Here is a 12,604-nt window from a genome sequence, read left to right as displayed (position 1 = left end):
AGTATCCAGTACTAAGTAGGTAAGAGAAAAACAGAAGTGAAGCAAAGCCCAAACACTAAGTTATGACCTGCTGATTATTTTCCACTAAGGTCCGTAGCTTGTTCATGGCCTCCTCAGCCTCAGCTGCTTCTATGATTCCAGCACTGAAAGAAGAGACACAGGAACAGGCCACAGAATAGGCAAGTACCTGAAAAAAAATTATTTAATCTGTTAACCAATATCTGATCAAATTCACTAGAGCACTGTGCACACAGAGCAAGGTGCCAGCATAAAAAAGTCATGACATTTTCAATTTATACTTTTAGATGTTTATTCCCTCTCTGAAAGACTCTTCATTGATGTTAACATTAAACAAATACAACTAAAGCTTGGAAATACTTCTGGTTTTATGTAGGTCAAACTCTTGATCTTTCACACAAGTGTAGTTATTCTTCTCAACACAAGTATCTGATCATTATTTATGTCTGTGTACACAGCATGCCGTGAGATCCCATCAGGGCTACAAGGAGTTCAACAAGACCAGAAGAGAAGCATGTAGTAGAACTGTCTCCCACATACAGTGCAGGACACTAGCCTCAGATCCTTGCAGAAGAATTCTCAAGTGACACTCCTCTTCTGTTCCTCAGCTTTAGACATGATGAATATGGATATGAAGTCTGAATTTTCAACAAGGCAAACAACTGTGCCAATTGTTTAACCCTCTTTTACCAAAGCTGTGCATCAGAACAACATATGACTATTAAGGGAAGTAGGAAGTTGCAAGATTGACAACAATTTGACTTGGAGCAAGTAATGCTCAGATTATACCTCTTGCTGCAGCAAGAGAGCTACCTCTCATGTACAACATTATATCCCAGCCATTTATAGCTCTGAAAGAGACTCTTGTGCATTTCATGAATACAGTAGCATTCACCCTAGGGTACTGGCCAAATTTTACTCATGTAATTATCTGGACAATTCCTCAAAGAGATTGTAATTGGAAAGGGTAGGTTTTGCTTCTCATTCCAGACTATGTCATGATGTTAAACAGCTGCTGCCTTTCCCCTCAGAAGTTGCTGTACTGAACCCAGTTTAAGTTTGGTAAAGCACTCTGAGATCTCTGAGGAGAGATAAATGATCTGTAAGTCATTTTAATGCATGAACAATAAACTGCAAAAGGCTAATCCCCAACACATATGTACTGCCAAAAAAAAATCAACTCCATAAAAGACCACCTTTAATAAAGAGCTTTCCGAGCAGCACCAAGAAGGGAAAGTGAGTAAGACTACATCTCTCACTCCCTTAGAAAAAACAGTTATGCAACTCAGCTGTTGAGCTGCTGCAGGCTTAAACACATCAGGTACAGGGTTGGTTTTTTTGTGCAAAACACCTGCTTATCCTGATTCATGTTTTCTGATGTAAACTCCAATTTAATCAGTCTTCCTCCTCAAGTTTTACCTCAACAAGGTTATAGACTTAGTGCATGGACCTTGTCAGAACTTACTGGACATCTCGGAAAATCTCTCAGAGAAGGGGAAGAGCATCTTCGGCCATAGGCTTGCCAAGCTGGTGAAAAGGGCTTTAAACAAAAGTTGCCGTGTCATCCCACTCCTACCAGCTTGAAGCCAGTGCCAGCAATAGATACCCAGAGCCTGGAGAGGGAACACAGGTCAGCAGGAGAGCACCTGAAGAGCAGCACAAAGGAGCTCCAGCCAGTGAGTCAGCTTCATCAGAGGCCCAACTTAAATGCCTCTATGCAGCAGCACGGGGAATAAACAAGAGGAGATAAAGACATGCACACGCCTGCAGGGCTATGATCTTATTGGCGTCATGGAGATGTGGTGGAATGACTCCTAAGAGTGGAGCGTTGGCATGGAAGGATACAGGCTCTTTAGGAAGGACAGTGCTGGGGAGATGAGGAGGGGGTGTCACCCTCCATGTCACTGACCAGCTAGAGTGCATGGAGCACTGCCTGAGGATGGATGAGGAGCCAACCAAGAGCTTGTAGGTCAGGATTAAAGGGAGGGCAGGGACAGATGTTATAGTGGGGATCTGCTACAGGCCGCCTGACCAGGAAGACCAAGCAGATGAGTCCCTCTATGGACAGATAGGGGCAGCCTCACATTCAGTAGCCCTGGTCCTCCTGGGGGACTTCAACCACTGACATGAATGGCAACAAGTTTCTATAGGTACATCAAGGATAAAAGGAAGACTAGGGAAAATATGGGATTCCTCTGGAAGGAAAGGGGAAACCTGGTTACCTGTGATATGGAGAAGATTGAGGTACTCAATGACTTTTGTGCCTCAGTCTTCACCAAGTGCTCCAGCCACAGCACCAAAGATGCAGAAGGCGAAGGCAGGGACTGGGAGAATGAAGAACTGCCCACTGTAGGAGAAGATCAGTTTTGAGACCATCTAAGGAACCTGATGGTGCACAAGTCCATGGGAACTGATGAGATGCATCTGTGGGTCCTGAAGGAACTGACAGATGAAGTGGTTAAGCCACTATCCATCATATTTGAGAAGTCGTGGCAGTCCAGTGAAGAACCCACTGCCTGGAAAAGGGGAAACATAACTCCCATTTTTAAAAAGTGGAAAAAAAAAGGAAGACCCAGGGAACTACAGGCCAGTCAGTCTCACCTCTGTGCCCAGCAAGATCATGGAGCAGATCCTCCTGGAAACTATGCTAGGACACATGGAAAATAAGGAGGTGATTTGTTACAGCCAACATGGCTTCACTAAGGGCAAATTGTGCCTGGCTTTCTACAACAGGGTTACAGTGTTGGTGCATAAGGGAAGAGCAACTCATGTCATCTACCTGGACTTGTGCAAAGCATCTGACACTGTCCTGCATGACATCGTTGTCTCTAAATTGGAGACATGGATTTGACAGATGGACCACTCAGTGGATAAGGAATTGGCTGGATGGTTGCACTCAAAGACTTGCGGTCAATGGCTTGATGTCCAACTGGAGAGTGGTGATGAGGCATTCCTCAGGTGTTGGTATCAGGACCGGCGCTGTTTAACATCTTTGTTGGCTACACGGACAGTGGGATTGAGTGCACCTTCAGCAAGTTTGCCAATGACACCAAGCTGTGTGGTGCGGTCAACAAGCTGGAGGGATGTCATCCAGAGGGACCTTGACAGGCTTGAGAGGTGGGCCCGTGGAAACCTTCCAACAAGGCCAAGTGTAAGATCCTGCACATGGGTCAAGGCAACCCCAAGCACAAATACACATTGGGCGATGAGTGGATTGAGAGCAGCTCTGCGGACAAGGACTTGGGGGTAGTGATGGATAGAATACTGAGTATGAGCCAGCAATGTGTGCTTGCAGCCCAGAAAGCCAACTCTATCCTGGGTTACATCAAGAGAAAGGTGGCCAGCAGGTCGAGGGAGGTGATTCTCCCCCTCTACTCCACTCTCGTGAGACTCCATCAGCAGTACTGTGTCCAGCTCTGGGGTCCCCAGCATAAGAAGGACATGAACCTGCTCGAGCAGGTCCCGAGGAAGGCCACGGAGATGATCGAGGGCTTGAGCACCTCCCTTATGAGAACAGGCTGAGAGAGTTGGGGTTATTCATCCCAGAGGAGAGAAGGCTCTGGGGAGACCCTACAGCGGCCTTCCAGGACTTAAAGGGGGCCTACAGGAAAGATGGTGAAGGACTCTTTATCAGGGAGTGTAGTGATAGGACGAGTGGTAGCAGTTTTAAACTGAAAGAGGGTAGATTCAGATTAGATGTAAGGAAGAAATTCTTTCCTGTGAGGGTGGTGAGACAGTGGAACAGGTTGCCCAGAGAAGTTGTGGATGCCCACTCCCTGGAAGTGTTCAAGGTCAGGTTGATCAAGGGATGGGGCTTTGAGCAACCTGGTCTAGTGGAAGGTGTCCCTGCCCAGGGCAGAGGGTTGGAACTAGATGATCTTTAAGGTCCCTTCCAACCCAAACCATTCTGTGACTCTACGAAAATAAACTGAAATGCATGCTCAAACTTAGCAGAGCTCAGTTGAAGTCTGCAAAACATAGTTAGAATAGCAAATGGGGCCCTAGCAGCATTCAAAACTCCAAGATTAACATTAGCTAGTGACAGCAGCTTTCAGAGGAGGAGAAGGAAGGTATATTGAGGAAGGAAGTATTAGCATTAAGGGTCTCTCTGACAGTAACTTGCTGTCTGCTTTCTAGTAGATCAGACGAGCAGTAAACAATTGTATATAAGAGAGACACATATCCACAGTTACTCAGGACTCTGAGTATCTTTCAACAATTAATTTGAGCTTCAGGAATTAAAGAAGTACTTTAAAGAATGATGTCTGTTGTCTTTTCAGGCAGTTTCTTAATGTTTGTGCAGCACTACACCTTGTTCTGCTATTAGTATTATTGTTTTCTTCAGCAGATATAAAACTATATATTGTCAAAGAAATAACAGAAACCAAGCATTCCAGTACTACAGATACAAAGCTTCAGCAAAAAGTCTACAGTTATTAAGGGAGGCACCAAAGTAAAAGGAAGATTTAGAATGTGTGATAAAATAGGTCATACCTCCTGGACTGATCTGCTTTGGTCCTCACTGCTGTCCAGGTATTTGCAGAGTTTTCGCAGTGAAGTGGAAACATGCACTCGCGATTCTGTTTGGCTGCTGTGACTCATAAGTGAAAGAACAAGTCCCACTCCCAAAATACATCCAGGGCTTAAAGAGAAGACAAAAGAAAAAGGATTAAGCATGCTTTGGCTGCTCTGAACAATCTTTTCACTCCAACGTGGGTTGGTGAGCAAAAAGATCTCTTGGCCCTGCCTGATAACTAGCCTTGTGGATAACTACTTACCACAGTCAATTTTACAAATTATTTGTATTTCCCACATGGGTGATGCTTTTTGTAAGACACAGGATGAAAGAAGAGCCTAAGAAGAAAATGTGTGTTTAAAATAATAAATCCTATACATACAGCCTCATTATTCCTACTGTCCCTTAAGAACCAATAGCCCCATCAACAAGTACATCTACTAGTATGAAGGAAATATGGATCCAAACTTCTGTATCTGATTTATACTGATATCCAAACTCCGATATCCTGTTAAACATACTAATTGCAGGTCCACTGGCTGTAGTAGAGTCTGTTGCTATCAGACTCCTGAAAAAAGTCTTCCAGTTTGCAAAAGTAATTAAATTGGTGATTAAGCCAGAGAATGGCTAAGATGGCTGTACAGGTTAAGGTATTCATCTGCATTTCAGAACATGAGTGTCAGGTATACATTCTAACTCCTATATACTAAAATATGCATATGTAGCAGTGGACCAGCTTCAACGGGGCAGACATATCCAGCACAACTCACAGTTTGATGCTGAGAACACTCAGAATGGCAACAAGAAGAACATAGCTTCAAAGTACATAATTTAATAGGGCAGCTGGCAGGAAGAGCTTCATGGTCTTTGCCTCTTTTTCAGATTTGACCAGAAATTCCATTCTGGACCAGAGAACTCTTAGAAAATTTAGCACCTGTGCTCCCACAACAAGTTTCAGTTTCCAGAAGCCATCAGTCATAATACCGAAAAATTTTGTCAGAAAATTCCCAAACAGTTCTGACTGCCATCATGAGACACTAAAAGCACAGCAGATACTTACTGCTCTGAAGGTGATCTCTCAGTGGCACACATACACAATAACTTAAAGCAGCAGCTCTTATCTGAAGATTAATACTTTTTCCCCTCATGCATCTCCTTGAGCATGCCAATGACAGACACTTCATGTAGCAAGCAGTCCAATGAACGTGGTTAGGATCTTAGGCATACTGCTTTCACTCAGTTAAGTAAAAAAGAAACTTCTGAGAATAACTTCAGTCATATTTATAAACTAATGGTTTTCAGCAACTGGGGATGATGAGCATGGCTAGAAGACTTGGAGTGGCATCTTAGCAGTGGTGCTGTCTTTTCCCAGCAACTAAGATGAAACAAACCTTTGGAAGCAACATTTTTAAGTAACTGGAATATCTGAATTCATGAACAGCCAACAAAAGAAGGACATGACTTATATGCAGAAGTACTGTACACAATTTTACACCACTGCTTGCTGATAAAAATTCACAGAAAGAAAACAAAGATCCTAATTAAAGTTACAATTTTTTGTGTTGTTGACTCTTAGGAAAGACCCAAAACATAAGCAGGGACCAAAGCAAGCGTAAAAATTCACCCACCCTACTCTTCTTTTTGTAACTAGCAATTGTTTTCACTTAGCCACCTTGCTTGTGATCTACATAAAATTAGTATTTAAGCTCACTTTCATTCACATGCTATCTCAGATTTTCCAGCACGTTTTAAGTGTTTTACTGCCAGTTCATCAGACATACTGCACTACTGTCATGAGTCATCTTTGAATCTGTCATTTATCGCAATAATGTAACCTGGCAGTGTACAGGGAGTACAGTCCAACACATCACAGAATGAACGACTTCATGAACAAATTATGAAATGAAATAAAAGCTTTGCATCTTATGATGAAGGAAAACTGATATTTTCCTGATAATCCTGAGATCAGTGGAGTTTGATAAGTTTCTGCAAGAACAATATAGAAGTTGGTGACAGTTTTGACTGAAAATGCCTTAGGTCAAATCAAACAGCTACCGACCTTGCAAAAAAACCCATAAAAAGCAAGTCAGTTTAATGCACCACACAGCAATTTCAAAGAAGGCAACTATGTATTTAAAGTTTCATAACAATTTGTTCTACATAACATATCTTCACTCAACATGTATCAGTGTTTATCATTTGCTCAGTACTTATTCTTAGAGATGCAAGCTAGTTCTGCCATGCAGTAACTTTATACAAAAAGCCATATTTTTTCTGGAGCACATGTTGTACGATGAGCGGCTGAGGGAACTGGGGTGGTTTAGTCTGGAGGAGGCTGAGGGGAGACCTCATCGCCCTCTACAGCTACCTGAAAGGAGGGTGCAGAGAGCTGGGGATGAGTCTCTTTAACCAAGTAATAAGTGATAGGACAAGAGGGAATGGCCTCAAGTTGTGCCAGGGAAGGTTTAGACTGGATATTAGGAAGCATTTCTTTACAGAACAGGTTGTTAGGTGTTGGAATGGGCTGCCCAGGGCAGTGGTGGAGTCCCCATCCCTGGAGGTGTTCAAGAGTCGGGTCGACAGCGCTGAGCGATAGGGTGTAGTTGGGAACTGTCAGTGTTGGGTTGATGGTTGGATTGGATGATCTTTAAGGTCTTTTCCAACCTAGACAATTCTGTGATTCTGTGATATTTGCAAAGGTCTTGCAGAATTCATCCTCAATATGGGAAATGTAACAAGTCGAGTCAGAAAACTCTACTGCCCCTTCGTATTCTCAAAAAACTTTTTACACGCAAACCTTTCAAAAGATCAGTGTTAAACCAATCTTCAACACATGTCTGTCTTTCTTTGCAGGAAGGTGGGAAAGCAAAACCTTCCAATACGGGACCATATGTACTGCTATGTTTGTTACCCATATGCTGTTCTGTTACAACTGGAACCGTGCCTTTGGTTTTTTTTTTTTTTTAATATTTATTTATTATTTTTCCTCAGTACACTGTGGTTGATCTGACAAAAATCTATTGACTATAACCTACAGGAATAAATGGAAAAGTCAGCAGCCATGAATGTACATGCTTCCTGAACCTATGCTCTATGTAATTTAGTCTTGGGATAAAAAATGAGCCATTATATAGCTTCTGTAATCAGTAAGTCAGTCTGGCAAAACCGGGTAGCACAAAAACTGTCTAAATCACCTGTCATGCATCCTTTCCATGCATGTGTATACTGAGAAGTGGTCCATCAGTGTATTCTAAAAATATAGTTATTTCAGTTTCTGTCTGACATAAGGGCAGATTTAAGGTCCACTCACAGATCTCTTGATAATGTATGAGTGCATTCCATTCAAAATCAGGAGTAACTGCAAAGCTTCTAAGACTCTGAAACTGTTTTCATTGAAAACTGCAGAAGCATCGTATTAACATGCTTAACCATCTGAAATGTTTTTCCCCCTTTAAAAGATTATGAGTTTCACTTTTTTTTCCTGTGTGACTGCAACAGATAAGAAAGTACTGCTTTACAAGCATTATTCCCACAGTGACCTTTACTGAGAAGAAACTTTAGAGTATTTCATGCAACTTATACAGACATAGAGATTCTTACGGAACATAAGGGGACTCTCACCAAGCTAAAGCACTAGGTCAGGGAGATTCTTACTGCTTATTGAAAATTACTCTGTTTTCTTCATTCCTCTTAGCTCTTTTCCCCTCCAGTTTTGAAGAGAGAATTCTCTTAACTAAATAACAAAAATTGTATATAACAACATCCCTATCAAGGCTGACATGATCAGGGAAGTGTGGTTGTGTCAGCTCCAGTTTACACAGCACACACATTGATAAACCACTTTCTTATCTAGACACTCAAGGTAGAAAAACAAAGCAAAACAAAAATTCAGCAAAAACCCCTTTGTTGATGACATCCTTCAGTGTGTAAGATGTCTCACGTTAACACCCTGGAGAAGTGTGTTACAGAACAGAGCGGCACATTATCTAAACCAATCAGGAGACATGTCACATCACACAAGTTTACAGCCGTGTGGCAGGGTGCAGGGGGCAGCACGAGCGCGGCTGGCAGTGCTCTGCAGAGCTCCCCGTGCCCCAAAGGGCGTCAGGCTGGTATCAACAGCCCTCCCAGCAATATGTAAACTCAAGAGCAGCTGCTGGAGAGGGTGTGATTACTGCTAGCACTCAGGAAAAATGCAACTCCGTCCTCCCACGTCTGTGTCACATAACAGACCTAACTCTCAAAGAACTTGCAACCTATTTTAATGGCAAAAGAGAACTGCCAGGGTGAAAGACTGATGAAAACATCAGTGTAATGCTTACATCCCACCGTCGGCCATGCCTATCATACTGGGTGAAAAGGCTGGAAAAGTCCTTGCTTTGGAAAGTGGACAAATCCCAAACTTGGACAAGTGTGCAACATGTACAGCTTTACATTACTTTTTTGCTCACAAGGAGTGCTCACACTAGACACCAACTTACCATTAACCTTTAAAAAACGTAGCCATTATGCCCAGCATAAAAAACTACCCACTCTTCAATCTTCCCTCTCCTGCTTGCCATTGTTTCATATTTTTCTGGCAACCTCTCGCTGACAGAGAAGTTTAGTTTAACTTTTCTGTGAAGCACTTATCTCCAGCTAACACGCTGCACAAACAAGCAACAAAGTCATGCAGCTGATACAGCCCCTTGTGTACCATGTGGCCACCCTATGCCACTCAAGAGGCAACCCAAATCCTGACTAAGTTATGCAGGTTCACAGCCCAGTAGTGTGCAACTGTAATCCCTCACAGCTTTTCAGAAGGTCCACTGGAGAAGGGGAGGGCAAAGACAAACAGGAACTATTTCTGTTTCCTTTGAACCCAGAAGAGCTGGGCAGAACAATGTTCAAAATCAACTAAAACCCTATGTACCCACATGGAGGCACCCAACGTACTGCAGTTCCTTCCCTGATTTAAAAGGGAAATGACTACTGTGGAAGACACATACTACTACGCTATGATAGTTGTTTAATAGCAACTGACGCACATGTTTTATTGTTTGATTATTCCAAGTTTGACAGTGCTAGTAATTCTGCAATACTTTTCAATAATTTCTTGCCCTGCTGGTGGGCTGCTCCTCTCTTTTGGTCACCTGAGGCATAACCTCAGTTGGTTAAATGAAATATATTTGTTTTACTCAGTATTCAACACGCCATCCACGGCTGTTAAATTAACAGACTGGCTCTCCTAGATAAATAAGCCATGGGAGGCAGCTGCTTCCAGACGTCACACTGTATTGTACACACATACACATTCCAGTAACAGGCTCCAACGCAGAAGCAGCTAGACTTCTGGCAAACACCCTGGCAAAGACCCAAGAGCACCAAAGGACTTTCAAAAACATCTTTCATTAATATTAATACTAACATGAACATGTACAGGTAGGATGAGCAACCCTGCTCCTAAAATTGCTGGTATCTATACATGACCAAGCTTTTTACTTGTGGGTTGGCAAGGATTAGCAGTGGTGGTCATTGCTTCTTTTCACCTTGCGCTAAGGACTGTATGGAAAAAATTGTATGTGTGTGTTAGATACATACACACACTTCTATACGTTCATATATAAAATATTATACATATATTTATTTAAGAACACACTCATTTAGAAGAGATGGTACACAGGGGAATAAACCAGCAGGAACATCCTGAAATTCGACAAGCACCAACTCACAGTCCTACACTTGGCAACAGACAGGCTGGGACTAGAGGGGCTGGGCATCAGCTCTTTGGGACAGCCTTGGGCACTGGTGGGCAGCAAGCTGAGCCTGGGCCAGACATGCACCCAGGCAGCGATGAGAGACAGCAGTGCGTCGGCAGCGTGAACAGGACACAGCCATGAGAGCCAGGGGAAGGATTAGCCCTCTACTCTGTGCTCACCAACACACCTGGTATACTGTCTGAAAGACACCAACAAAACTGGAACAAGTTGGTGGAGGCTACCGAGCCGGAGAGGCTGGAACCATTGCCCTGAGAGCGGAGGTTGTGGGACCACAGCTGGGTCATCTGTGAGAAGGGATGGGGGCACCCAACAGCATCTCCAGCACTGACAGGAAATGATTGAGGAGATGTAGCTGGGCTCTTGCACCGTAGGAGGCCGAGAGGCTGGGGGCACAAGTTGAAACACCAAACATTCTCAGGGAGATAAGGACAGGCCAGAAGTACAGCCAGGGCCCAGAGGTTTTGTGCCATCTCCAGTCTTGAGGTTTCAAACCCTGACTGTAAAGCCTCAGGCAACATAGTCCAAGTCCACGGCTGAATCTGTTTTGGGAGGGATGTGGACCTCCAAAGGTCCTTGACAGCCTGCACGAGTTGGTGATTCTATGTAAGTACTCAGAACAGGCTGTCTTCTTACCCTACTCTTACACTCTTCTGTGTACAATTAAGAAATAAAAGCATGCATTAAAAAGGTGGAGCTCAAAGTAGAACAAAATATCAGTAATGAAGCAAACTCACTTGTACTCCAGACTGGTGTCAAAGCAGCAGTCTTCCAGCGCATCCAGGGACTTCATTAGAACTAAGCTCATCTGTTGACTGGGTACATCACTACAAAACCAAAACAACAGAAACAAAAAAAAAAAAAATCCAAAACACAGCTCTGCTCTTTAAATCATGTAGGATATTAAACCACCTCCTGCAAGCCTGAACGTGCCAGTAAATAGAGTTCTTTTCTTGCTGTCACAGATTCTCATACCAGCCTGTAAGCAGTAACTGTATGACTGGTCATTTGTATCACATTCACATAAACATATTCATGCACAAATAATAAAAACATATTCAGACCTTAACTAGCAACTATTATTGCTACAACACCCAGAAAGAAACCCAGCACCCATGATTGGGATATGTCTGAGAGTAGGAGGAAGATACCAATAGAACATGATGTTAGCTAGACCTGTAACTACTTATAAGCTGAAAATTCATGACATTTTTAGATACTCTATAAATTAATCTCTCCATCACTGTGCCTAACTTTCTGGTAAAAAAGGAAGCATTTATACCTCACTGCAAAGATGTCACAGGGACTCCCCTCTTACAAAACATATAGTTTTCTTAATGAACAGGACATCTCTAATGCAAACCCTATGATTTGATAATAGCTATAGCTACATCCCTACAGGTTCTGCTGGTGGTGCAAGTCAATGCTTGGAAAAACGTGTGAGATAAAGCTTAGAAATTATGCAGGGCACTGGAAGAGTAAAAACTGATGTAGTCCGTAAGAAATTTTTAGATAAATTTATTAATTTCAACACTCCTCACAAAAAAACCCCCAGAGAAAACCCAAAATAAAGATTCATATACTCCAAAATACCAAGCTGATCTAATGTCATTCTCTTTAAGAGCCTTTTAATGCTTGTATCCTAGTTGTCACCACTGACTAATCATCTAGAGACAGTCCATCCCCAAATTATGTGGCCGAGTCAGAAACATCAAGGCATCCGGACACCAAAGCACAAAGACTAGAACAGCAACGCCGCACAGTGTTTTAACAAAGGCAGGTGCATTGGAAACATTAGCTTTACTGAGTAAATTAACAAATGACAGCCAGATCTGTTTGATACCCGTGCTTGTGCACCAATTAAACATTTATCATGGGTATACAGGCAGACAGAATCCCTAGGAGTCAAGAAGCTGGAGGAGTATAAAGCCAAACCTACTTCTTAATTTCTCTGGAGTCATCAGAAATCTGCAACTGAGGCCAACCCTTCTGTAAAGGAGGCATTTTCTAGCAACTTCAGAACATCTCTTTACCCCAACATAGCTGTAACAGCACACCTTAAAGACAGCTCACTACACTACTTCTGTTGTAGCTCCATCCCCACATGCTAACACACATGATGTAAGTGGACACTATCCAGTGTCCAGAGCACCACTTAGAAAAGAACTTATGAGCACTGTGAATTATTTTACAATTAAGTCTTCTAGGGCAGCTAGTTCCCTTTAAAAGCATACGTGTGGTTCTTCCAGCTGACTGCTTTGCACATGTACCTTAGGATATTACGAAAATTAACCATTCATCCTGAAAGAATGGC

At 42.7% G+C, this 12,604-nt stretch overlaps 1 protein-coding gene across 7 annotated transcripts in view; it reads right to left on the bottom strand.

The window, feature by feature from the left end:
- The window catches only part of FOCAD (focadhesin), a 132,820-nt gene that overhangs the window by 16,943 nt on the left and 103,273 nt on the right, over positions 1 to 12,604 (bottom strand). For all 7 annotated transcript variants that reach the window (XR_012627224.1, XR_012627225.1, XM_074857087.1 and 4 more), the window contains 3 exons: positions 11,028 to 11,117; positions 4,513 to 4,660; positions 68 to 187 (listed from right to left, as the gene is read on the bottom strand). Coding sequence is in view for 5 of the 7 variants with exons in the window: in XM_074857087.1 (XP_074713188.1) it covers positions 68 to 187; positions 4,513 to 4,660; positions 11,028 to 11,117 (358 nt within the window). In the remaining 2 variants the exon portion in view is untranslated. The remainder of the gene's footprint in view (positions 1 to 67; positions 188 to 4,512; positions 4,661 to 11,027; positions 11,118 to 12,604) is intronic.

This window comes from Strix uralensis, chromosome Z, assembly GCF_047716275.1.
Source record: "Strix uralensis isolate ZFMK-TIS-50842 chromosome Z, bStrUra1, whole genome shotgun sequence".
Taxonomy (NCBI): domain Eukaryota; kingdom Metazoa; phylum Chordata; class Aves; order Strigiformes; family Strigidae; genus Strix; species Strix uralensis.
The sequence above is the reverse complement of the archived record's forward strand: the minus strand, read 5'-3'. Positions and strand labels throughout refer to the sequence as shown.